The following is a 25374-nucleotide window of genomic DNA, read 5'->3' as shown; positions in this document are numbered from 1 at the left end:
AGCCCTTTTGTAGAGCGAGAAGTTTTCTTCTGTTTCGCAACAAAGTATTGAAGGAGAGGGGGTTGGGGAGAAGGGCACAGAAAACTGGGGAATGGCTCTCGGAACACCACATCAAGTCCCAGCCTCTCTCAGAGGTACATCTAAATAAATCCTGGCTTATATCATAGCTATTTCTGTCAGGCTTCTATCTTTGCTTTGTTAAGTATGAATTTAGGCCTTTCGGTCTCTCTTTAGCCCCGTATTTGTGAACAGACTCTTCCCCATTCTATTACCATCCTCTGTTATAAAGTTATATAATAGAATTTCAGGAAAATGACTATATACATTCAGTAGAAAACCAGGAAGGACTTGATGGAAAAAAGGGTGAAGTGTTAGGAGCCTTAGACATGAGAGAAAACCCCTTCTTCAGATAAAGGATAAAGGTGCAACAAAATTCTGCTTGCTTAAACTACACAGGGACCTTGGGAATGCCACAAATCGTGGAAGTGGGGTCAGGTCACTAAAAAGGAGTTCAAAGAAATAGCCTATTAATCAGGAGGGGGAGTGTATGTATAAGATCTGCAATAGACAACTGGAAATTTTTTTTTTTAAGATTTTGTTTATTTATTTGAGTCAGAGTGAGAGACCACAAGCCGGGGAGGGAGAGGGAGAAGCAGATTCCCCACTGAGCAGGGAGCCCAACTGCGCCTCAATCCCCGGACACCAGGATCATGACTGAGCTGAAGGCAGATGCTTAAATGACTGAGCCACCCAGGCCCCCTGACAACTGGAAATGTTAAATCTAAGGAGCATGTTGTGGTTGACCAGTGGAGACAAGCAGATGGTAAAGACTAGAAAGGTTAAGGGCTGCATAAAGGTTAGCTCTTTCTAATTAAAGGTGCAAATCCCACTTGCAATGGAAGGGTTTTAAATAAAAATACAAAATAATTGTTGGAGACCATTTAAAAAGTCTGTACTACGAAATCCGTTTACTTAAGGTGTTTGTGGCTTTCATTAGAGTCATTGGTTAGTATTTCTGAGAACTTTTGGAGAATGAAAAATCGCTGCTGGGTGACTCAATTTTATTTTTGGAAAAAAGCAGCACACCCATATCCCTGCACTTTAGTATTAACAAATGTTAACCTTTTGTGTATTTGCTTTAGATTTTTTAAAAAGTTGAAATAAACATTACAGATAAGGTTGGAAAGTTCCACTCAGATCCTTCTCAGTTCCATTTTCCCCTCTCAGAGGTAACCCCTATCATGACTTTAATGTCTTTCTTTCCAGTCCATATTTTTAGACTTTTACTAATTATGTATACAGTCATAAATACATGTAATATTTTTTACTTATGCAAACTGAATTGTACTGCATGTATATTTCTGCAGTTTGCTTTTGGAAATTGTCCATATTGTTAAATCTTTGTTTCATTTTTAAAAATTGCTGTTTACCATTTGTATGTACTACAGTGTATTTATCCATTCTACTTGTGACCTCTGAGTTTTCAGTTCTTCCCATTACCCGCAGTGAGGGTATGAACATCTTTGCCCATGTCTTGTTATGTGGGAGAGTTTTTTATAGCAGAAATTCTCAACCTCGACACTACTGACATTTCGGACTAGATAATTCTTTGTTGTGGGGAAATATCCTATGCATTTTAAGCTGTGAAGCAGCATCCTTGGCCTCTACTCATTAGATGCCAATAGCACCTTCCCAGTTGTGACAACCAAAAATGCTTCCTACCAAATGGCCGATAACCAGCATAATCACAATTAGTTAAGAACCACTACGGTAGGTGTATGTATGCAGAAATGGAACTACCAGATTGTTCTGGCTCAACTATAAGTCTTAAGATGTTCTCACTGATTATGGCTCTAGACAGAATTTTTTCCTACTGTAGCTTCTGGTGTAAGGGACCTTGGCCTAGACCAGACTTGGGTCTGTAGTACCAGGACATGGTAGAGAGAAAACTGAAATTTTGGTCTGAGAATGGGTTGGAGGCTATTGTATGCATGCCTGTATCCTCAACCTCCCAGTCAACACTAGACCTCTTTCCTTGACAGATTTTCTGGACTTGGGTATTTGTCTTTGAAAGTGGAGCACGTGAAGGAGGGAGAGGGGGGATCGAGGATTTTCATGTTCTGATATGATGCTTAGAACATAGGGTGCCCGGGGCACCTGCGTGGCTCAGTTGGTTAAGCGACTGCCTTCGGCTCAGGTCATGATCCTGGAGTTCCAGGATCGAGTCCCACATCGGGCTCCCTGCTTAGCAGGGAGTCTGCTTCTTCCGCTGACCCTCCCCCCTCTTGTGCTCTCTCTCTCTCTCATTCTCTCTCTCAAATAAATAAATAAAATCTTAAAAAAAAAAAAGAACATACAGTGCCCTCGGGGCGCCTGGATGGCTCAGTCGGTTAAGCGGTTAAGCGTCTGCCTTCAGCTCAGGTCATGATCCCAGGGTTCTGGAATCTGGCCCCAGGGCTTCCTGCTCAGCAGGGAGCCTGCTTCTCCCTCTCCCTCTGCTGCTCCCCCTGCTTGTGCTCTCTCACTCTCTCTGTCAAATGAATAAAATCTTTAAAAAAAAAAAAAGAACATAGGGTGCCCTCGATAAATGTTTTTGAGTTAATCCTTTATAGGAATGAAGATGGGGCTTAAGGTCAAAGGCAGCTAGCTGAGCTCTCTCATTCCCTCTGCTCTTGAATTAAATCCCTGAGTTGAACACTACTGTGGGGAGATGGTGAAGGGTTAGGAACATTTTGGAATGAACCAAAAATTGGAAATGCCACTCTAATCTTCTCTTCTGGTAGGAATCAACAGTAGCCTTCCATGAGGAACTGCCTTTTCCACTTGCTGCTGGAGTTAATGGTGTTTCCTGCTGGCAGAATCAGGGACATGCCAGCACTGTAAGGGTTCACCTACTTATCCTCTCACCAGTCTCATGGTTGGGGGCGGGGTGAGTGGAGAGGAAAAGGGAGACCTTGCTTTTCTCTCAGGGATCTTTAGTCCTGTCAGGTCATAGCCCACGTGCCTCTTTTCCTGTTGCTCCTTTTTACCGTAGTTTTGTTTCCTGTTTCCCCTGGTCTCCTTGTGGTTCCCTCTTTGTTTCATCATTCCCCATGCCCCATCCCCACCACTGCCATGGGGTTTGGATTCTGAGCTAATGGGATACCCTCCATTGCAGAGCGGGATGAGTGGGTGCTCCGGCGGGGATGTGGTCACTGCCAGCCAGTGAGGGCGAGAGTGCCACAGCCCACTTCTTCCTGGGAGCTGGAGATGAGGGGCTGGGCACCCGTGGAATAGGCATGAGGACAGAAGAGAGTGACAGCGAGCTCCTTGAGGATGAGGAAGATGAAGTGGTAAGACTAAGGAAAATAATGTAACTTGGTGTTGGGACCCCTTTCATAGAGAGTTGAGATGTCATTGGTTGGAGACACTTCTCTGCTCTTTCTGAATGCATAGATTTCCTGTCCTAAAGAAGCCCTATCCTGATTAAGTGGAGAGGCAGTAGAGATTGGTTAAATTACTTATCTTTGACTCCCCTGCCGTTATGCCCTCCTCCTGTTGTGTCATGGTTATTGGTTCTCTGGCTCTTCTGCCTGAGCACACATTTCCTACTGTGGAAAGACCCCTATTCTTCAGGCAGTAGGAATCCCTACATGTATTCCATTCTAGACCTAAGTTAGGAGACAGCATTTCCCCATAGGTCCAAAGTCCTGGCAAGAAACTCTGTGCTCAAAGGAAATGAGACAGTGTTCCCTAATAGGGATGGTCTTGGTGGGAAGTTCCTAAGTTCCTGACAGCACTTCTTCTCTATAGCCTCCTGAACCTCAGATCATTGTTGGCATCTGTGCCATGACCAAGAAATCCAAGTCCAAGCCAATGACCCAAATCCTAGAGCGACTCTGCAGGTTTGACTACCTAACTGTTATCATTCTGGGAGAAGATGTGATCCTCAATGAACCTGTGGAAAACTGGCCATCTTGCCACTGCCTCATCTCTTTCCACTCCAAAGGTTGGAGTCTGTGAAGGAAAATGGGAGGGAATGGAGTTGGGAATGCTGGACTGGGAAATGAGGTTCTTACTGTCAAATAATACAGAGGTCATCAGCTCTTCCTGACACACTGGAGAACAGTGCAGAGGGCTTTGCTTTCCCTATATCATGGAAGAGTTGCTGGAGCTGGTTTAAAGGCCACATTCAAACCTCAGGATCTAAGGCTCTTAGGATCTCTGACAGAATTGTGTGTCTCTGGAAGGACCCTAAAAATATCTTTTTCACTTTTTCTTGATGGATATTCTAGACTTGGGAAGTTGGGCAGAAGGATAAGTGATGGGTTGGTTGGGTAGAGGAGCTTAGTGGCAACTTTAGCTTTAATACATCTCTATTTCTCTTGCCGTTTTCTCACTCTCTTTCACATTTTTACTTTGATCTATTTCTTTTCTCTATCCCAGGATTTCCTCTGGACAAAGCTGTTGCTTACTCCAAGCTTCGAAACCCCTTTCTTATCAATGACCTGGCTATGCAGTATTACATCCAGGATAGGTATAGCTTTCTGTTGATTGGTGGGATGGGTAGCCCAGAGATCATGCCTATTTATGGAGCCCACCCTGGGAGGATCAAATAAACATGCTTAATTTTTGTAACATGCCCCCTTGAGTTCTATACCCTGATATCTACCAGTTCCTGAGCAAATGAAATCCCTAGCCTCTTCCCTTGGTTACTGTCTCCCACCTCTCCCAGCTAATTTATTTGGGGGCAACAGGAGGGAGGTGTACCGGATCCTGCAGGAGGAGGGTATTGATCTGCCTCGATATGCTGTGCTCAACCGTGACCCTGCCCGGCCTGAGGGTGAGTACCTGGCTTTGTCCAGTCCTGTCCTGCCTTGCTTTCTGTGACTTGGCCCAGTTGTCCATCCTCTAGACATCTCCATGTACTACTTACCTCAGTGAGCCTTTGGTTATTGGATTATGGGTAGAGTTAGAGCTATGGGTCCTTGAACAGAACCTTGGACCTCTTAGCTAGATTCTACTATATTTATATACCATATAGATATTACCATATCTATTACTAAGATAGGTCATAGAAGTTTGGGGGTTATGGAGATTAAAACTCAGAGAAATGGGAGTTGGAAGTATTCTACAATTCTCAACCCTGGAAATGACCACATACCTGTCTTTCAGAATGCAACCTGATAGAAGGTGAAGACCAGGTAGAGGTAAATGGAGCTGTCTTTCCCAAGCCCTTTGTGGAGAAGCCAGTGAGTGCAGAGGACCATAATGTTTACATCTACTACCCCAGTTCAGCTGGAGGAGGAAGCCAACGCCTCTTCCGTAAGGTATGGGAGACATTTGAGCATTTGGGGAAGTCAGATAGATTGAAGGACAAGAATGAGGTTGTGGGGAGGGAAGCTGGAGAATTTGGGGACAATGTGGAGGCAACATTTTTTTCTTCTTTTTCTTCCTGAAGATTGGCAGCCGAAGCAGCGTTTACTCCCCTGAGAGCAGTGTCCGAAAGACAGGATCGTACATCTATGAGGAGTTTATGCCAACAGATGGCACAGATGTCAAGGTTATGGTGGATATAGGGATTTAAGAAGCCATAAATGTCTGGGTGGGATGGTGTGCTTGGGAAGCAAGTGGAAGTATATGGAGAGAGTCATAGAAAATAAAGCATGAATGTGATTTGCTTTCATATTCAGGTGAAGATATTGAGAGAAGTAGGCCTTTACATTGTACTATCAGAGCAAGGGCAAGTGTAGCGTGGAAAATGGTATAATGTTGGTAAGTTATTTCTCAATGAGGACTAGGTAATAGATCTGGAGGCCCAAAGAGAAACCTTCATAAAGATATTTCAGTGGGACTCAGTAAGAAAAATGTCAGTCTCCTTGTTCTTTATACTCAGGGTTTTTTTGTTTTTGTTTTTGTTTTTACTCTGAAACTAGTGTACAGACCTAGTGCTCATATTATCTTCTCATATACAGGATGAGCAGTGGGCATACTCAGTGATGCTATGTACCTGCAGGTGTATACAGTGGGGCCCGATTATGCCCATGCTGAAGCCAGAAAATCTCCAGCTCTGGATGGGAAGGTCGAACGAGACAGTGAAGGGAAAGAGATTCGATATCCAGTCATGCTGACTGCCATGGAAAAGCTGGTGGCCAGGAAAGTCTGCGTAGCTTTTAAGGTGGAGGAGGGCCCATGGTGGGTGGTGCTGTGGAGTGAGGGTACAAGACAGGAGCAGGGGTCTGGGAAGAAAGAGTGGCTCTCTTTTTCTCATCTTGCCTCTTTCCACTGCAGCAAACAGTTTGTGGATTTGACCTTCTTCGTGCCAATGGTCACTCCTTTGTGTGTGACGTCAATGGCTTCAGTTTTGTCAAGAATTCGATGAAATACTATGACGACTGTGCTAAGATTCTGGGGTAAGAGACACAGTGGTCTGGACTGGGCAGAATGGGCTTAGAGAAGAAAGTTAGAAAGCTTTTGCTTTATTTTAAATAGTGTAAAAAGGATTTAAGAGTGAAAAAGGAAAATAGAAAAAGGGCTCCTTAGCCGTCTTGCCTTCCTAACGCTGCACTCTGTTAACAGTTTTATACATACCAATGTGTCTTTTTCTACCATATGTAAACAAATTATATTTATTGTACTAAACGTATACTACTTTAAAATTTTTCTTTTAAAAAAATTTACCACATGATATTTAAAAATGTGGAAAGAATGATGCATATGGTGAGTATTCATGTATTCACCGTCAAGCTTTAGAAATAGAATAGTAAGAATTGGGGTGCCTGGGTGGCTCAGTTGGTTAAGTGGCCGACTCTTGATTTCTGCTCAGGTCATGATCTCAGGATCCAGGGATCAAGCCCTGTGTCTGGCTCCACACTCAGTGGGGAGTCTGCTTAAGGATTTTCCTTCTCCCTCTTCCTCTGCCCCTCTCCACACTCACATTGTCTCTGTCTCTAAAATAAATAAATAGATCTTAAAAAAAAAAAAAGAATATAGCTGAGGCTATATTCTTGCTAATCACACCCCTTGCTAATTACATCCCTTTCCCACCCACCCAGAGATAACGACAATCCTTAATTTGGTGTTTGTCATTCCCTTCCTTTTTTTTTTTTTTTTAAGATTTATTTATTTTAGAGAGACAGAACACACACTCTAGAGAAAGTGGGGGAAGGGGCAGAGGGAGAGAATCTCAAGCAGATTCCCCACTGAGCACAGAGCCTGATGTGGGGCTCAGTCTCAAGACCCATGAGATCATGACCTGAGCTGAAACCAAGTGTCGGACACTTAACCAACTGAGCCACCCAGGCGCCCCTGTCATTCCCATGCATTTGTTAATACTTTTACTACATCTGTGTGGTTTTTTGGGGGGCATGTTTTTAGACTTTATATAATGTATTCTTCTACAACTTGCTAGTTTTCGTGAGCTTTATTCACATGTGTGGTTCTGGTTCATTCATTTTCATACAGTTCTTCATGTTTCTTCTAGGAACACCATCATGCGGGAGCTTGCTCCACAGTTCCAGATCCCATGGTCCATCCCCACAGAGGCTGAGGACATTCCCATTGTCCCTACCACATCTGGCACTATGTGAGCAAAAGTATAAAATCTGGAGTAACCTACGTAAGGCACCTGAGTCAGACCAGTGGTTACTTTCTGACCCTATACCATCTGACTAGTGGAGCCTGGGTATCTTCCAGGCATTTTCCTTGACCCTACCTATTTGCCTAATCTCAGATAGTTTTTCCTCTGTTCTTTGACATGTCAAATAAGATGAAATGATGAGAGTTGGTATGGGAAGGAGAGGCTCTAACAACATTCCCTATCTTAGGATGGAACTTCGTTGTGTCATTGCAATTATTCGTCATGGGGATCGTACCCCCAAACAGAAAATGAAGATGGAGGTGACACATCCAAGGTAGGAAGAATGTCCTAATTTAGACAGGTTTTTGTGAGGGAGATGGGCACGGGGCAGCTCCCCAAGGTTTGAACGGTCTCACCCCATGCTGAAGCTTTTCCTTATTTCTTCAGGTTTTTCAGTCTATTTGAAAAACATGGTGGCTACAAGACGGGGAAATTAAAACTGAAGCGGCCTGAGCAGCTACAGGTAACGTGCTGAATCTGGCTGGGAGGAGCAGTGCTATGGGAAAGTTAGAGAAAATAGGATTGGGGGCCTCAATGAGAGGCCAGGATGAAAGGGTAACTTGCCAGGACTTGGCCTCCTGCATGGATATCCTGTTATTTTCTCTAGGAGGTGCTGGATATCACAAGGCTGTTATTGGCTGAACTGGAGAAAGAACCAGGTGGTGAGATCGAGGAGAAGACTGGGAAACTAGAGCAGCTGAAGTCTGTGCTGGAGATGTGAGAAAGGGGATAGGAAAGGGGAGCCAATGACAGTGAGAACTGAGTGCTGGGGTAAAAAGTAAACTGTGAATTTATCCTACAGGTATGGTCATTTCTCTGGCATCAACCGGAAGGTGCAGTTGACTTACTACCCTCATGGAGTAAAAGCTACTAATGAGGGGCAAGGTAAGATATAATACCCCCTTCCCATTACCATTCAGGTCTCTTATTCTTAAACCTTTAGATGACCTCTATCTTAAATCACCTTTCTGGGCTCCTCAGAAGACCTGACATTTAGACATCCCCACTATTTTCCTTAGATGAGACCTATTCACTGCCCCTTATTCCTGCAGACCCACAGCGGGAGGCCCTGGCCCCATCTCTGTTGCTGGTACTGAAGTGGGGTGGAGAACTAACTCCTGCTGGCCGTGTTCAGGCTGAGGAGCTGGGGCGAGCTTTTCGCTGCATGTACCCTGGAGGACAGGGTGAGTATTTTGGAGGTAACTAGCAGGGCTTGGATAAGATGATTAGAGAATAAGTTGGGGGAATGAACAGTTAGAGGCAATGGGGGAGTTAATGGGGGAAAGAGCATTCTTTCTTCCATGTGGGTATTTATAGCAGTCCATTCCTGTTCCTCCCCATTACCCCCAGGTGATTATGCTGGCTTCCCCGGTTGTGGGCTGCTTCGTCTCCATAGCACTTTCCGCCACGATCTCAAGATCTATGCCTCTGATGAGGGCCGTGTCCAAATGACTGCTGCAGCCTTTGCCAAGGTGCACACTTACAGTTCTCCCACAGTCCCAGCTTCCGTTAGGTAGAGAAACCGAGAGTTTGGAGAACTAGTTGGAAAATGTCAGGATGTTTATGTACTGACTCAGAGAAGTTTCTGCTTGTGTCTGACCCATTCTATACTACTGAGAATGAGCTGAGAATAATTAGTGGGGGTGGGCCCCTTGATCTATACCCCTCCCATTTGATCTCTGGGACCGTGTAGGCCTAGAGGACGTAGACTGGAAGGAAAACTAATAGATGTTGTGCTTCCTTTCCAGGGCCTGCTGGCTCTAGAAGGAGAGCTAACACCCATTTTGGTACAAATGGTGAAGAGTGCCAACATGAATGGGCTCCTGGACAGTGATGGCGATTCCTTGAGCAGCTGCCAGCATCGAGTGAAGGCTCGACTGCACCATATTTTGCAGCAGGATGCCCCTTTTGGTCCTGAGGATTATGATCAGGTCAGGCTCTCCCTATTTTTGTGCCCAGCATACCCCCATCCCAAATTCCTAGACTTCTAAATAATAGTGATCAGTAATGGTACTTACTACATGGTAGTAAGTACTACATTGCTTTCCATACATTATCTCATTTAATCCTTACCCTTTGAGGTAAGTATGGGTCTACAATCTCTTATCCACAGTTTCAAAAGCAAAAAAGATTTGGCACCAAGATTCAATTGGTAGCAAAACCTGACATGATAAAACTATTTCTAATTCGTATTTATTTTGTTTAGTGTGAATAGTCATATATCGTACTGCAGAAATGTAAATGTGTTTAGTTATGCTCTAAGCCCTGTTGGAGATATTATATAACATGTGGCATATGTACTATATTAGCTTCCTAAAGTCTGAAAAAGTCTCAGTTCCAAAACTCAGCAGGTCCCAAGGATTCTAAATGAAATAATGTTTTAGTTATTTATTGATCAGTAAAAAACTACCCCAAAACTCAGTGACTTAAAATGATATCCATTCTATTATCTTACTTATAGTTCGAGGCTCCTAAAATTGCCCAGATACTGGCCAGGTTTTGCGGCTGAAACCATCTGAAGGCTCGCCTGGGTTGCTGAGATGGCTGGGCTTTCTCCTTCTTGCTCTCCCTGTAATCTTAGAGCCTCTCCTCTCCACATGTTTTCTCCATGTGGCTTCTTAGCATGGTAGCCAGACTTCTTAAATGGTAATTTAGGACACCCCAAAAGCAGAAGCTTCCAAGCTGTTTTATTTTTTTTAAGATTTTATTTTTTTATTATTATTTTTTAAATTGTATTTCTTTATTTGAGAGAGAGAGTGCACATGCACGCACACTTTGGGGAGGGGCAGAGGGAGAGGGAGAGAGAGTCTTTTAAGCTGACTCTATGCTGAGTGTGGAGCTCAACACAGTGCGTAATCTCACAACCCTGAGATCATGACCCAGCCAGAACCAAGAGTCAGACACTTGACCAACTGTGCCACCCAGGCGCCCCTATTTTTAAGGTTGTGATCTCATGGTTGTGAGATCGAGCACCACATCAGGCTCCACACTCACTGGGGAGTCTGCTTGAGATTCTCTCTCCCTCTCCATCTGCCCCTCCTGCTCATGCTCTTTCTCTCAAATAAATTTTAAAAAATATTTTATTTTTAAGTAATCTCTACACTAAATGTGGGGCTTGAACTCACAACCCTGAAATCAAGAGCTGTGTGCTCCACCAACTGAGCCAGCCAGGTGTCCCCCTTCCAAACTCTTAAAGTGTAGGCCCAGAATTAATTAATGCAATGTAACTTTGTGGTTTTGTTGTTATTGTTGTTGTTGTTTATTGGTTAAGCAGTCACAGGGCCAGTGCAGATTCTAGGCAAGGGGAAGGTGACAAAGAATTAATGACCATATTTAATCCATCATAAGAACTGTGGACTTGTACTACTTTTCTCCCATTTTACAGATGAGAAAATCTAGGCTCAGAAGAATTTAGGCAACCTTTCCAAGGACACCCAGCTAGTATGAACCCAAGGTGTCTCACCTGAGAGCCCAGGCTGTTAGCCACTATAGTGTACTGCCTCATAGTATTAATCACAGTGGTTGCACTTCCCCAGTGTCATCTTTTTTTCCTATGTATCCTGCCATGATTGACTGGAGATCATTTGCCAGACAGTGATTTTATACCATCCTACCACTGGTAGCTTATTTCTGATGAGTTCTTTTTTAAAGAAAAAAAAAAATTTTTTTAATTGTAGTACCACTTCAATCTTTTTTTTTTTAAAGATTTTATTTATTTATTTGACAGAGGGAGACACAGCGAGAGAGGGAACACAAACGGGGTGCGGGAGAGGGAGAAGCAGGCTTGATGTGGGGCTCGATCCCAGGACCCCGGGATCATGCCCTGAGCCGAAGGCAGACGCTTAACGACTGAGCCACTCAGGCGCCCCTTGAATCATTTTTTTTAAAGATTTTTTTTAAAAATTATTTTTGAGTAATCTCTACACCCAACATGGGGCTTGAACTCACAACCCCGAGATCAAGAGTTGCATGCTCTTTGACTGAGCCAGTGGGGTGCCCCTCACTTGAATCATTTTTAAGCATACAGTTCAGTTGCATTAAGTATATTCAGAGTATTGTGTAACCATTTCTGCTAGGTTCTTCAGTGAGCTAAGTAGCTGTGCACATTGCCTGGAGAATGTCCATTTTTTGTATTTTTCTCTGAGCAAGACTTGATAAGGGCAGGATCTTGCTCTCTTATGTTCCAATCCATTGCTCAATGTCAAATTCAAAAAGCTAAAGTACTTTCTCTGGGGCGCCTGGGTGGCTCAGTTGTTAAGCGTCTGCTTTCGGCTCAGGCCGTGGTCCCGGGGTCCTGGGATCAAGCCCCACATTGGGCTCCCTGCTCTGTGGGAAGCCTGCTTCTCCCTCTCCCACTCCCCCTGCTTGTGTTCCCTCTCTCGCTGTGTCTCTCTCTGTCAAATAAATAAAATCTTAAAAAAAGAAATTTTTTTTTAAATAAAGTACTTTTACTTTCTCCCTTGCTTCTTTTTGCTAGCAAAAAGGACCTAATTGAATGTGTGCATTCCACCCACAGGCCTCTTTTCCCTTCCCCATTCTTCATTGACTGTCACTGTCCTGAAAGCTTGAGCTGGAACCGAGCTCTGAGGCAGGACCTCTGCTCTAAGGTCAAGCTAGCATTTTGTTAGGAGGAATAAGATTTTGTTATCTCTATTACCCACTCATGAAACATTCTATGGGGATTTTGAAGGGTTTTGGTTTAATCTTTATTCCGCAGCATTTTCTTTTCTTTCTTTCTTTTTTCTTTTTTTTTTTTTAGAGAGAAAGAGAGTACATGCAAGCAGGGTGGGGGGCCGGGGCTGAGGGAGAGCAGAGAGAGAATCTCAAGCAGGCTCCACGCTCAGTGCAGAGCCCAATGCAGGGCTCCATCTCAGGACCCTGAGATCATGACCTGAGCTGAATTTAAGAGTCGGATGCTTAACTGACTGAGCCAGCCAGGCGCCCCTCCCCAGTATTTTCCATGTGTATTTTATTTATTTATTTTTATTTTATTTTTTTAAAGATTTCATTTATTTGAGAGAAGGGGGGGATGGAGAATGAGAGTACATGAGCAGAGGGAGGTAAAGATAGAGGGAGAATCCCAAGCAGGTTCCATGGCCCAGCACAGAGCTCAACGTGGGGCTCAATCTCACCACCCCAAGACTGCGACCCAAGCCAGAACCAGGAGTCGGATGCTCAACCAACTGGGCCACCCAGGTTCCCTGACCTAGGTTCTTTTATTGGGGGTTCTAAAATACATATGGGGTGCCTGTGCTGGACATGGAGCCTGCTGAAGACTCTCTCCCTCTGGCCCTCCCCAACCCTCTCTTAAAAAAAAAAACAAAGAGCCTAGGTCTATTTTATTTCCTCTGGATTCCAAGACTTTTACCCTCAACCCTTCTTAGATGACTGTGTGTTAGAGCAGTCCCCTCATCCTAGAACTGATAGTATGCCATGTAGCCTAAGAATCCTCAACGGAGTGAGCCTACAAACAGATCTTACTTGCAGGTAGTTTCTGTAATAAGCTCACAGGATTCTGGGCAATTGGCACAGAGCCTATCTTGCTTTTCATCTCTCTGTTCCCCATAGCTGGCTCCCACTGGAAGCACTTCCCTCCTCAACTCTATGGCTGTCATCCAGAATCCTGTGAAGGTCTGTGATCAGGTATTTGCCCTGATTGAAAACCTCACTTACCAGATCCGGGAACGGATGCAGGACCCCAAGTCTGTAGGTAGGTGTGAAGAGTAGTATCTTCCCTTCAAGGTGTCCGGTATGGATGGGTTCCTCAGGCATTCCTGTGTCCTCTCCTAAATATATGAGACAAGGCATTCTCATTCCTCTGATTCTGCTGCAAATTTGTTAGGGTCTTTTGTTAGAGATAAAATCTTTGGCTCTTTCTGACTGTCCATCATCCTTCCAGACCTGCAGCTCTACCACAGTGAGACACTAGAGCTCATGCTGCAGCGTTGGAGCAAACTGGAGCGTGACTTTCGACAGAAGAGTGGGCGCTATGATATCAGTAAGATCCCTGACATCTATGACTGTGTGAAGTATGATGTGCAGCACAATGGGAGTCTGGGACTTCAAGGCACAGCAGAGTTGCTACGTCTCTCTAAGGCATTGGCTGATGTGGTCATTCCCCAGGTGTGTCTCATAGCCTAGGGGGATGGGCACTGGGAAAGGAAGGGAAGAAAAGCAGAAAGGAGGGATGGTGTGGGAACCAGGGGAAGGAAACTTAGAGAAAAAATAAGTTGAGTTGCTATAATTCTCTGGCTCTGATTAAGTGCAAGAGGCTAACTGAGGAGAAACCTGGAGAGGGGGAATGTGGTGGATATGAGAGAAACCCTAGACCTGAGGTGAAGAAAAACATCATCTTGGGCCTAGGAGTATGAGGCAAGAGGGAAACAAGATTCACTGAGGTACTTTTTCCTGGCCTGTGGCCCCTAGGAGTACGGGATCAGTCGGGAAGAGAAACTGGAAATTGCTGTGGGCTTCTGTCTTCCACTGTTACGGAAGATACTACTTGACCTGCAGAGAACCCACGAGGATGAGTCTGTCAACAAGCTGCATCCCCTGTGAGGGAGGGCTGGGAGGGGTGCTGGATGGAGGGAGGGGTGTGTCAGGGAGCCCTTGGGGGAATATAGGCTGGGACAGCTTGGGGAACCAAGGATAGAAGGAATCCTGGGGTGGAAAGGAGAGAAGTGTTTGAGATGGGAGGAAGGAGTTTGTGGAGGGGTGGGAAGAAGATTCTGTGACAGTGTAAATGACTTAGCTCTTATCTCAGGTACTCCCGAGGGGTGCTCTCCCCAGGCCGCCATGTTCGAACACGTCTCTATTTCACCAGTGAAAGCCATGTCCACTCCCTACTCAGTGTCTTCCGTTATGGGGGACTTCTTGATGTAAGGATCTTTCTTCCTTCAACCTATGAACACTTTTTCCCAACATTCTTTTACTCTCCTCTTCATGTTTCTTTTTTACTGCAAGCTTTCTGTATTCTCTTTCTCTCCCTGCCCCTTCCCAGACTCCCTTGTCCTTGGGCATTAATTTTCTTCTTCTTATGTTCTATAGGAGACCCAGGATGCACAATGGCAGAGAGCTTTGGCTTATCTCAGTGCCATCTCAGAGCTCAACTATATGACCCAGATTGTCATCATGCTTTATGAGGACAACACACGGGTGAGGAGCTAACAAGGTGGGGTGAGGAGGGTGCCCCTTCTTTCTCCTCCTTCCCATTTTAGAAAGAAACTTACATATGCTTATAATTTGTAGAATTCAGCTAGGTGTGATACCCAAGCACAGCATGTCACAGAGAGGTACCTGGAGGTTCCTACTAGAACAGAAAAAGTGTTTTGGGTTGGTGTTGAGCCAGAGAAATACCATGGAACATAGCTCTGCATTAGGGAGGATATAGAATTTGGGAAGATGTCACAATGAGTCTTTTTCTCTCAAACTTTGTTATATCTTTTTCATCTGGCTCCACAAAGATAAGTGTGGTGTTGTATGTATGTGTATGTTGTATGTATGTATGAAGTGCGCTGCTGTATGTACTGTAGCAAAGCTGAATTATTGTGGGAGATGGATGGAAAGAGTTGTGGAAGTCATGTGGGGTGGTGAATCTCAAATGGTGGAGGTGAGGGAATGAGGATCCTTTAACACTAGACTATAGTTAAGGGGAAGCTATAATAGATCAGCCCCAGAATGGAGTAAGATACTGAAACCTCAGCCCTGGGAGGATGTATCCTCTGAGTTCCTCTCTATTGTCCCTGTGGTCTTCCACCACCATATCCAACTTTTCCCACTGCCCCTTCATCTGTTGATGCCCCATAGGATCCCTTATCAGAGGAGCGGTTCCATGTGGAGCTACACTTCAGCCCTGGAGTGAAAGGTGTTGAGGAAGAAGGCAGTGCCCCAACTGGCTGTGGATTCCGTCCAGCTTCTTCTGAGGTGGGTCTGAGTGCTGGGATTTTAGATTAGAGGATTTAGGAACCAAGGGATGGGAAACTTGGAAATAGTATAGGGAGGTAAAAGGATTGGGGAGTCTGGAATGAGGAGGCTGGAGGCCATTAACACCCTTCTGATCTGTACCTGTTGTTGGGTAGAATGAAGAGATGAAAACAGACCAAGGCAGCATGGAGAACCTGTGCCCGGGGAAGGCATCGGATGAACCAGACCGGGCATTGCAGACTTCACCCCAGCCCCCTGAGGGCCCTGGCCTCCCAAGGAGATCACCCCTCATTCGTAACCGAAAAGCCGGCTCCATGGAGGTAATGGGAGGGGCTTGGGAGAAAGAAGTGGTGGAATTGTTAATAGGGCAATATCCATGAATCCTCTGAATGCCCTTGGGGGATTCTTGGGACCTTAGGCAGAGTCCTCCTGTCCCTCGTGGACATGTTTTACTTAATTTCTTTTTCACAACTGGTCTCCCAGTAAAGCTCCTTTAAGCTGGTTGCTACTTCTGAGATTAGAGAGACGCCCGTGAGAGGGGCCTAAGAGATAGGATATTAAGAGATGAGATTGAGGAGGAGGCCTCTGGATGAATTTGAAAAGGCTGTTCTTTAAAAGGAAATATAGTGGAAACAGCATAAATTTCTGGGCTAAACTCCCAGCCTGATACTTAGAAGCTGTGTGACCTTGGACAGGTAATTTCTCCAAGCCTCAGTTTTTCATCTATGAAACACAAGTAATACCTACCATATAGATGCTCTGTAAACAGTAATTATAATAATAAAACAATAGCTATTAAAGGCCAGACTCTCTCCATCTCTTTGTTGCCTTGGGTAAAAATTGTAGCTCAGACAGGGGCAATTATGTGACACTTTAATATCATCCTTTTAGGGTTACCTGTACTCATCCCAGAAAGGGAAGCAAGTCTGGAAGTCTCTGTCTTCCCTCTGTTCTGATGAGGAGCGTTGTCAGCCTGGGCCTGTGTCCGTTATTTTTGGAGTTTGTCTCTAGGCCTGGTTCTAGTTCTTTAGCCTAGAAGGAGGAACTATTGTAAATGTCACATTGTGTCCGGCTAACTGTGCTGATGTTTTTGTTCAGGTCTTTTTTCTTGGAAAGATTTTTTTCCCTCTTTGGCTCAATGATACTCTTTTTGACCCCATGATTTATCCCTGTCTCAGGGACTCTGTCTGATTTGGGCCCTGCTTTGACAGATAAATCTATTCACCTGGCTCTGTACCAGCTCTCTGTCTTAAGGGAATTGGTCTTTCATTTTAGGAATATCTTAGAAGAATCTGTAACTACCTTATATAGGTTCAGCCAGAGGTTTACAGTTCAGATTTTGGAGAAAGCTGAGAAAACAAACTACAGTCTGTTTTGGACTTATTCTTTTCTTCCTGATTATTTTACAGTAGGCTTGATGTTATGAATACTCAGAGCTTCTTTATGAGGGGTATGCATCATTTTCTCTTTGAGGTGTAAGTTAACTTAGTATCCACAGTGCACTAGTACCCTACAGACTCATGTGGATTGATCAAGCAGACAAGAATGACGTATAATCTTCATCAGTAAACTGTTTCTCCACATCTAAATGTCTTCCCCATTCACATGGTCTGCCAGTCTCTCTAGCACTGTTGTGCTTAACCCCTTTTTTTTTCTTCTGGTTTAATCAGTCAAGAGATATAGGCAAAGCAGAGCTCTCTGTGTATCATCTCTCAGACTTGATGAGTTGGCTTTTTTCTTTCAGGCCTACAGGAAGCTTCCGGTTGTAATCACATTTCTTCCTTTTAATTCCTAGTGTTGCTTATACCGTGGCTCATCCAGGATGGTGGTTGCCCAAGATATGCTCCTCAGCTTTGCAAGAAAATCTTCTCTCCACTCCTTGGTCACACAGCCTTTTAATATTAATATTGATATTTTCTTTCCTTATTCTATAGGTATAGGCATTAGTATTCTTATCCTTATCGACTACAACCCTTCCCCCCATTCCTTCTCCTCTTGTCATCTCATATTTTTGGACAGTTTTAGAATACAGAATCTGTGACCTTCATAGAAGCTGTGCCCTTGGTGATCATCCTCTCCAGGCCTAGAACTAGCTTTGCCCAGTGGGCACTGGGGCTTTTGGGAGCCTGGGAGTTAAAGGAGCTGTGACCGGCTTTCCACCCGGTCTGATTTCAGGTCATGAACATGCAGTGCACGGGGAACCTGGACCTGATCCCCTTGCGGGGACGGCGCCGCAGGAGGTCAGGAGACCTCCCCAGGCCTTCCCCAGCCATCGGCCTACAGCCCCGGGCTGTGTCCACCACTCACCTGGCATCCTGCACACAGGTGTCCCTCCCTTCTTCATCTTCCTTTCCTGCCTCTGTCTTTGCCTTTTGGGACCTAGGGACTCAGAACACTATCTGGGGGTGGTGGTGTGTGTGTGTGTGTGTGTGTGTATGTGTTGGGATTTGTGTGATTAGGCCCTTGTAGCCTTTTTAGAAATCTGTTTCATGTCTCCAGACATGGAGGGGAGGGTTTCTTGGTGCAGATAAGAAACCGAGTGTGGTTGCCATAACCACAGCTGTCCCATGGAAAGAGGAGAGGGTAGCCAGACTTTCCTTTTTAGCATGGCTCATTTATTGTGATTGCCTTTCTGAATCCTGTGGAGGGATAGGTAAGATTAAAGAACCCTTCTCTGCTGAGAACTGAGGTTGAATAATGATTTCTCAAATTTGGGATGGAAGGGCTGTGGGAACAGGCATCTTGGAAATACAAGTGCCATCTGGTGTATAGGATTCCCTGGATAGTTCCCTCTTCAAAGTACACTCTCCATTCCCTTTTCATTATTCCTCCCCCATAAAAATCCTTTGGTTCTTCCAGACTTTCTGACATTGCTTGGTTTTATAGGGGCAGGAATTCAGGACCTGGGTTTTAGACTTCTTGGTTGAGGTGGCAAAATGGTAATATAGAGTCCTTTTTCTCCAGGTGCTTTCTGAGACTTCATCCTCGAGGCCTGGTGGCTACCGGCTCTTTTCATCTGCACGGCCACCAACAGAGATGAAGCAGAGTGGCCTAGGTATGGTTTTCCAGCATTTCACCTGTTGTTGGGAAGGGGTGTCTGTCTGTTCTAAAAGATTTTATTGTGGGTAACCTTAGTCACGGATGTTGGGGTCATCTAGCCAATGGAATTGTTGGGTGGGGCTAGGGAGGATGAATTGGGAGAAGCCATGTTTAGGTGTGAACTTGGATCCCAGATGATTGTTTCCATTCCAGGAAGGTGTTTGTCTTTTGTTTTTTCACACCAACCCCCATTTCTCTGGCTCAAGGGCATTTTTCTGGCTCCCCCTCTCATTCCTTATCTGTCCTGGTCTAGCCCAGACCTTCAGGGACCATGGAGACTCTGATACTTCAGAGTTATCAGAGACAAAACTATAAACAGAGGTACTTGTGATCTCCTTATAAGTGTCCTATTCCTCATTTGGAAAACTTGTGCCATGTCTTCCTCTGAGACCTATGTTTATTGTATCCCTGCTCTGGCCCCTCCTACGTCTATGCCCTCTCCTTCATCCTTTCCTAATTCTGTAATTTTTTTTCCTTCCTTCCTGAAATTTGAGGGACATATCTGAGACTGGTGTAGTGGCAGAGGCTTCTCTCAGGACTTTGAGGGAATGTCTCTTGATTTTTTTGATTCCTGGAGAGGGGTGGAGAACATCATTCAACCTTTCCTAAGAACACAGACTGCAGGAAGGACCAAGCCTCAGAGGGTATTGTATTCTTTGGGAGTGGGGAGTGGTCCTCGGGAGGGGCTGTCTTTGAATACAGGGTCTTGTGAGCCAGTAAGTAAAACCGGCAATTAGAGACAATTATGTGGGGTCTGGACTTGGTCCTCCAGCTTCTATCTTGTCCTGTTCTCTCCATTTAGCCCCTTTCATTTTTCTGTTACTTTTGTCCTTGACACCCAATTTCTTGGCTGCAAAATGCTTAGCTCTGGACCAGCAAAGGGGAAAAAGGTTTTGGTAACTTTCCTGGCTAATTTTATGGGAGTAGTTGCCTTCTAGACCCCTGAAATGAGGTAGATGGATTGGGGCATGAAAAATAAATGACAAATGTATAGATCTGTGACATGGACTTCTCTTCCCAGAAGTTTCAGTAAAGAATTGGTTTTAGGTAAGCTGGAAATGAGGACAGTTGTGTCTGGCCTCATTTAGGTAGGAATGCTGTCAAGAACAAGACAGAAGTATGAGCGTGAGACTGGTTGACAGATGGTGGTGGTAAGGTAGACACTACCCTCTGAGATGATCCTAGGACTGGACAGGGCAGGATTGGCAGGACTGCACCAGAAAATTATTTAGTGAAGGAAGTAAATGTAGAACAAAGCTCAGGTGGTCTGGGATAAAGCTAGCTAGTTTTAGCTTCTCTGAAGAAAAGTGGACATATTTAACAGCCTTTATTACTCTCTGGAACCCCATTCCAGAGCCTGTTTATACATGAAAGGTCGGAAAAGTTGTTGCATAGAGCAGCAATCTTGAATTCCAAATTATTAGCCATCTGAGCTTTCTTGATTTCTATAGTGACCTTGAAATGCTGAGATTCCTGAAACCATGGCCCTTTCTTTGTGGGCTCAAAGGAAGTTGACCTTTTTTTCATTCTGTCCATGTCTGCTATGTTAAGTTCCGAAGCTAAACCCAGGCTCTTGGCTAGGCTGGTTTTGGAAGTAAAGAGCCAAATCCCATAAACTTGGGTATCAATCTTATCTCTTCCCTCCCACTCTGTCCTCATGAGCTATAGTAGGAGAGGGGACTGTAGAGTCCCAAACCTATTCTCAGTCGTATTTGGAACATTGAGTGGTTTATTTAATGAGATTTTTAAAGTTTTATTTACTCCTGTGGTTGGCAATAGAGCTCCCTTTGCTTTCTTTGAACTTACATGTGTAGGCATCTGGTTTTGAGCATAGGGCTTATAAGGCAATAAACTTTTGAGAGTAGAAAAAACATGGCTTTTTTATTGTTTCCTATTTACCATGTCCTCCTTCTTAATAGGGTCCTCAGCACATAGTAGGCATGCCCTCCATGTAATCACCTGACTCTTCACATGTCTTTCAATTTGTGTCCATCTTCACTTCAGAAACAATGCTCTGTTTCTTCTTGATGAAAAAATAATTATTTCTTTCCTAACTGAACACAGTTGATCTTCAGAATCAAAAGACCAGATTCCAGTCTAATTTAGCTTCTAACAAACTATATGACCTTGAGCAAATGAGATCCCTTTTGAATCTCAGTTTCTTTACCTCTAAAATGAGAAGATTGTACTAGATGATCTTTGAGTCCCTTCCAGCTTTAAAAATTCAGTGAGTCTCATACTTCTTTTCTTGGGAAAAGTGAAAAAGGCCTGAAGAGAGATAGAAGGAAGGGCATGTTGGATTAAAGACTTAGGAGGAAATGAAAGAACTTAGGAGGAATAGGAACTTATGTGAACTTGGAATTTGAGCTGAGTGCTCAAAACGTAGTCTCTAGTTTCAATCAAAGTTCTTTCCTTTTAAGTCTATAAGGGACTATATTTCTGGGTTCTTCAAACTCTATATCCAGGGTAAGGAGCACTGAATTAAATCTAGGGAGATCTAGAGAGATCTATCTATTTTTTTTAGCATTCCTAAGATGTACCTGGAGAGCACAGTCTACCCTTCCAGTAACTTTGAGTCCCCTAATATGACTAACCCTGTATTTGTAGTGGCCTCTTGTATCTGTGATGTAGATCTTCAGCAAAATTCCTACCTTGCTTGCCCAGTATAGCTATGGACAGTAGTGAAATCTGTTTGTGGTTATGTGTAGTGACCACATAGTGGTGGCTCTGAGTGACTATGTGTGTGTATCTTCATGTTGTCATGTGAATTTATGTGTACTTCTGTGTGGTAATTGCAGCTTTATGTGGCTACTAATGCACTCCCGGCCTTGCAGGCTCACAGTGCACGGGGCTGTTCAGCACCACAGTGCTGGGCGGCTCCTCCAGCGCCCCGAATCTTCAGGACTACGCCCGCAGCCATGGCAAAAAGCTACCACCTGCCAGTCTGAAGCACCGAGATGGTATGTGGGTGGGTTTTGGGGGGCAACTCTTTTCTTCATTTGTCCCCCAGCACAGACACAGCTCAAGAACCATTCGTACTTAGGATGGCACTGACACTGGCCTTATAACAAGTTTGTTTCATTAATTATAGAGGGGAGAAGGAACCAAGAACCCATCCACCCCTCCATTTGCATTCCCTCTCGATGCAATAAATACTACTTATTTATGCTTATCCCTTCATGATCTCCCACATACAGCCCTGCTACATCAATTTACTCCACCTTTATATTCTTTCCTGGATTCTGGCCTGTAGGAGTAAGGACCAAGGAGGATGATCCATGGTCAGTAAAAATGCAGTGGAGTCTTGATTCAAATCTAGGAAATCAGGGATGGGGAAGTTGCTCAGCCAAGGCAGGAAAGATGATATGGAAAAAGACTGGGGGAAGGGATGAAAGGTTTTACACAGATTTCATTTCCAAATGACCAGAAAGAGGATGTGGTGGTGAAATTAGGGTTGTTTGTGGGGCCATATTGTGGTAGAGATGACACACAGTTTCCTACAAGGAGATTATACCAAAGGAGAAGATTGAAATGTGGTAGTCAGGAATCTAAGGGGGGGGGTGGGAGCAGGTCATATACTAACTGTAAAGAACAGAGTATATTGCGGGCAAATTCCAGAGCAGAGGGTGGGGACAGGGGTGGGTGTAATCCCCATGATGTCTTTTCTCCCCAGAGCTCTTGTTTGTCCCGGCCGTAAAACGATTTTCTGTGTCGTTTGCAAAGCATCCGACTAACGGTACGTTTGCTTCTGACTCAACGTCATTCCCCCTCATCATGTCACCTCCAGACACTTAACCTCTGAGTTCTGACACTGACTTTGCCTCTGCCTTCCACTATGTTGACCACGTGCTGTCTCTGAATGAACCACTCACTAAGTGTCCCTCTTGGGGCATACCCTTTGTTGTGACAAACTTTAGTCTTGGCTGCAGCGTGGCTGCCCTATCTATGTGGCAACTCAGGGACTTATGTCCATGGTCACCATCATCACCATTCTGTCACTTTTTTTAGCATCATCCCCAAAACATTAGTTAAACCCTTCCTTTTCCCATCACATGACTGCTGGGCTTTGTACAAATACAACAGTGGTTCTCCTTCTTAGGAAGAGAATAGTATTTCCTGTATCATCTCCATGTCTTCTTTTTTACCCCTCTACTCCTCAGCTTATACAGTTTTGGTCTTCCTGTTTTTTTTCTCCAACTCTTTGTTGGAGTGAATGACTAATTTGTTTCTCTTACGGAGCAATGCTACTACAGGTCCCAGTTCCCAAGCGTACCCCTAAGGGTACTGGTCTTGAGTTTATAGTTTTTCCATCACCGTATTCCTATCTCCTATCATTGTGTGTACTTTATGTGGCTCTTGTGCTCCTGACATCTGCTTTATGTTACTACTAACTTAGGGCCTGGGCCTAGAAAACAGGAGCCCAGATTGATTTGGGATAAAGAGAGAGGGGAGTAGGAGGCAATGGGTAAAGGAAAAGGGATTGTACCTTGAATTATACAGCATGTGTTACCACACAGTTTCCTGGTAGCCCCAGCCTACCTAAGACACTGCTATCTCAGAGAAGGTTGAAGTGAAAGTTGAGATGTCTCCTGGGATTTCTGGGGGAGCTTAGGAATGAATAATATTTCAAAAATATTGAAGAACTGGTCTGGCCGTACTAAGGTGGGAGAGTTTAGAGATCTGTGTAAACCAAAAACTGAAGGGCAGTGGTCTCTTTGTAGGGCATGGCAGAGGAACCAAGGGCTTACTCCCTGTTTTATCCTTTATATTCTTAGTTTTTTTCTGCCTTGTATCTTGTTTTCAAGGTAAATCCAGTTTTCTTATACATGGTTTTCTTCTGTCCAAGCACTAAGTCTCTCCAAAGGAGGTAAAATTAGCCTGGCTTCCTGGCTGGAAAAAACTCCTTAGCCAATGGCAAGTGCTAGATTTTAGCCCAATCAGGCCATACCTCTCCACTAGGCACTGCTGAAATTTCCCTAGGTTGGCTAACCCCACCCCCACCCCGGCTCCCATTTGTGCCTGTGATAGGAGCTCCCCTTTCAGAGTGGCGTTACTGTGCCTACACATTTAGTTTCAAATTCTTCTGGCCTTCATATGCCACAGTAATCTCCAGAGTAGAACTTCATGCACCAGCCCCAGCCCCACAGCCTGGGACTTGGACTTAGGAGTTGTGTTACTTAGAATATAAAATATAGTATTGGGATTGGGGCCCCTGAAATCAGAGTTAAATCACTGATCTCCTACTTCTTAGGCTTTGTGAGATGAGATCCAGATCCATAAAACAGATCCTCAAACCTATATATCTCTAGTTCCCTGAGGCCTTGATTAGCAGCCTCACCAGCTGAAGAAGAGATGAATTAATTCTACCATAAGGAAGAGAAGAAGAAAGACCTGGATAATTCAGTAGAGTACAGGAGAGTAAATTCAAGATCTCCTCCAACACCCTGCACACTTCCACAGAGGGCTTCTTGCCATTGTTCTTCTTGTACTTGAGTTTGGAAGATAAAGTGCTTGAGAAGCCAGAATCTGGGATCTCCCTGTTGGTATCGGGAGAAATTTGGAGCTATTATGTGTCTTGCTAAAGAGTACCTAGATTTAATATTTCCCTCAGGACAATATGAGGGCTCTATCCCATGGTCAAATCTTGCTTGACTGACGTAGCAATTACAGAGTGGATGCTTTGTCTACAGTTGCTTATGGCAGATTAGTGACAACAATATGCACCCTACTGTCCCATCATCACCATCTCATTGCTGTGATGTCTCACTTTGAAATAGCAGCCGGAAAACCTGGACCTAGCTTTGGAAAGGAGGCAAGGCAGTGCTGTCTCCTTACCTTAATGAAAGAACACATCTCAGTCATCCCTGCCTATATTCCTGATAAGCTTCTGTCACATCTTATGACTACACTGAGTATACAAGTATGGCCCATTACTAAATTGCCCACTGAACTCGCCAAAGTAAATTGATATAGTGGGAAAGAGACTGTGGTTCACCCTCATCCAGAATGTTAGAGTACCCATTGGATTTACCAAGCCCATTATCTTCTAGGGTACAGTTAGTGCCTGAGTGGAGCTGAAACCTCTTCTGACTTTCAGACTGAGGTCTCTGAAAACCATAGTCTCATAAGATCACTCTGTGGAACCACTTTTGGTCTGGGAGTTCTGAGCAGTCATCTTTTAGCTACCTTGACCTTCCTTCTCTATACCAGTATCTTGTCATCAGGTCTTTAGACCCCATACCTTTTTCCTAGGATCTTTTCCTTACTGTTTCTCCTATGCCCTTTCACTGCCTTCAACAGTTTGCAGTTGAATTGCATATATCCACAAAGTTTGCAAGCAGCTAAAATTGTAAGTCGTTCAGGATTGAAGCTTTTTCACTCACCAGCTGAACAAAGTTGGACTCACCAGTAGTGGGAAGAAAATACAAAATTATCTAACTTTTTTTGGCTTCAGTAATGGCTACAGAGTCCCCCGAATCCTGAGATTTATGCAAACATTTTTTTAAAATCTGTGTATTTGGACAAGAGTAAAGGCTGATTAGTCAATATTGTCATTTTTACGTATTGATTCTCTTTTTTACATACTGTTTTTTTTCTTTTGTTTTAAAGGACCTTTATACCTGGTGTCCTGTCAATTTCCTTTGCCATCTACCTAACACCAGCCCTGTTTGTGGCTATTTTGGAGTCTGGTCCAGAAGGCCTGGCCTGAGCCTTTAGGAGCCTTTTTAGCTTCA

General features: G+C 44.3%; 1 protein-coding gene across 2 annotated transcripts in view; it reads left to right on the top strand.

Moving 5' to 3' along the window:
* PPIP5K1 (diphosphoinositol pentakisphosphate kinase 1) overlaps positions 1–25374 on the top strand; it is a 45298-nt gene that overhangs the window by 1186 nt on the left and 18738 nt on the right. For both annotated transcript variants that reach the window (XM_028126696.2, XM_028126692.2), the window contains exons 2-29: positions 2784–2879; positions 3158–3332; positions 3793–3988; positions 4426–4516; positions 4737–4822; positions 5155–5309; positions 5441–5542; positions 5996–6157; positions 6271–6392; positions 7463–7564; positions 7806–7892; positions 8006–8081; positions 8226–8335; positions 8421–8503; positions 8671–8802; positions 8969–9090; positions 9367–9549; positions 13187–13328; positions 13518–13741; positions 14045–14172; positions 14382–14496; positions 14666–14773; positions 15425–15541; positions 15697–15861; positions 17717–17866; positions 18506–18596; positions 21475–21600; positions 22314–22376. In XM_028126696.2, the coding sequence (XP_027982497.1) occupies positions 3186–3332; positions 3793–3988; positions 4426–4516; positions 4737–4822; positions 5155–5309; positions 5441–5542; positions 5996–6157; positions 6271–6392; positions 7463–7564; positions 7806–7892; positions 8006–8081; positions 8226–8335; positions 8421–8503; positions 8671–8802; positions 8969–9090; positions 9367–9549; positions 13187–13328; positions 13518–13741; positions 14045–14172; positions 14382–14496; positions 14666–14773; positions 15425–15541; positions 15697–15861; positions 17717–17866; positions 18506–18596; positions 21475–21600; positions 22314–22376 (3385 nt within the window). In that variant the 5' untranslated portion in view covers positions 2784–2879; positions 3158–3185. The remainder of the gene's footprint in view (positions 1–2783; positions 2880–3157; positions 3333–3792; positions 3989–4425; positions 4517–4736; positions 4823–5154; positions 5310–5440; positions 5543–5995; positions 6158–6270; positions 6393–7462; positions 7565–7805; positions 7893–8005; positions 8082–8225; positions 8336–8420; positions 8504–8670; positions 8803–8968; positions 9091–9366; positions 9550–13186; positions 13329–13517; positions 13742–14044; positions 14173–14381; positions 14497–14665; positions 14774–15424; positions 15542–15696; positions 15862–17716; positions 17867–18505; positions 18597–21474; positions 21601–22313; positions 22377–25374) is intronic.

The sequence above is a fragment of the Eumetopias jubatus genome, unplaced genomic scaffold (genome assembly GCF_037043125.1).
Source record: "Eumetopias jubatus isolate StellerSeaLion01/CBP00866 unplaced genomic scaffold, mEumJub1_p1.0 scaffold_7, whole genome shotgun sequence".
Taxonomy (NCBI): Eukaryota; Metazoa; Chordata; class Mammalia; order Carnivora; family Otariidae; genus Eumetopias; species Eumetopias jubatus.
The sequence above is the reverse complement of the archived record's forward strand: the minus strand, read 5'-3'. Positions and strand labels throughout refer to the sequence as shown.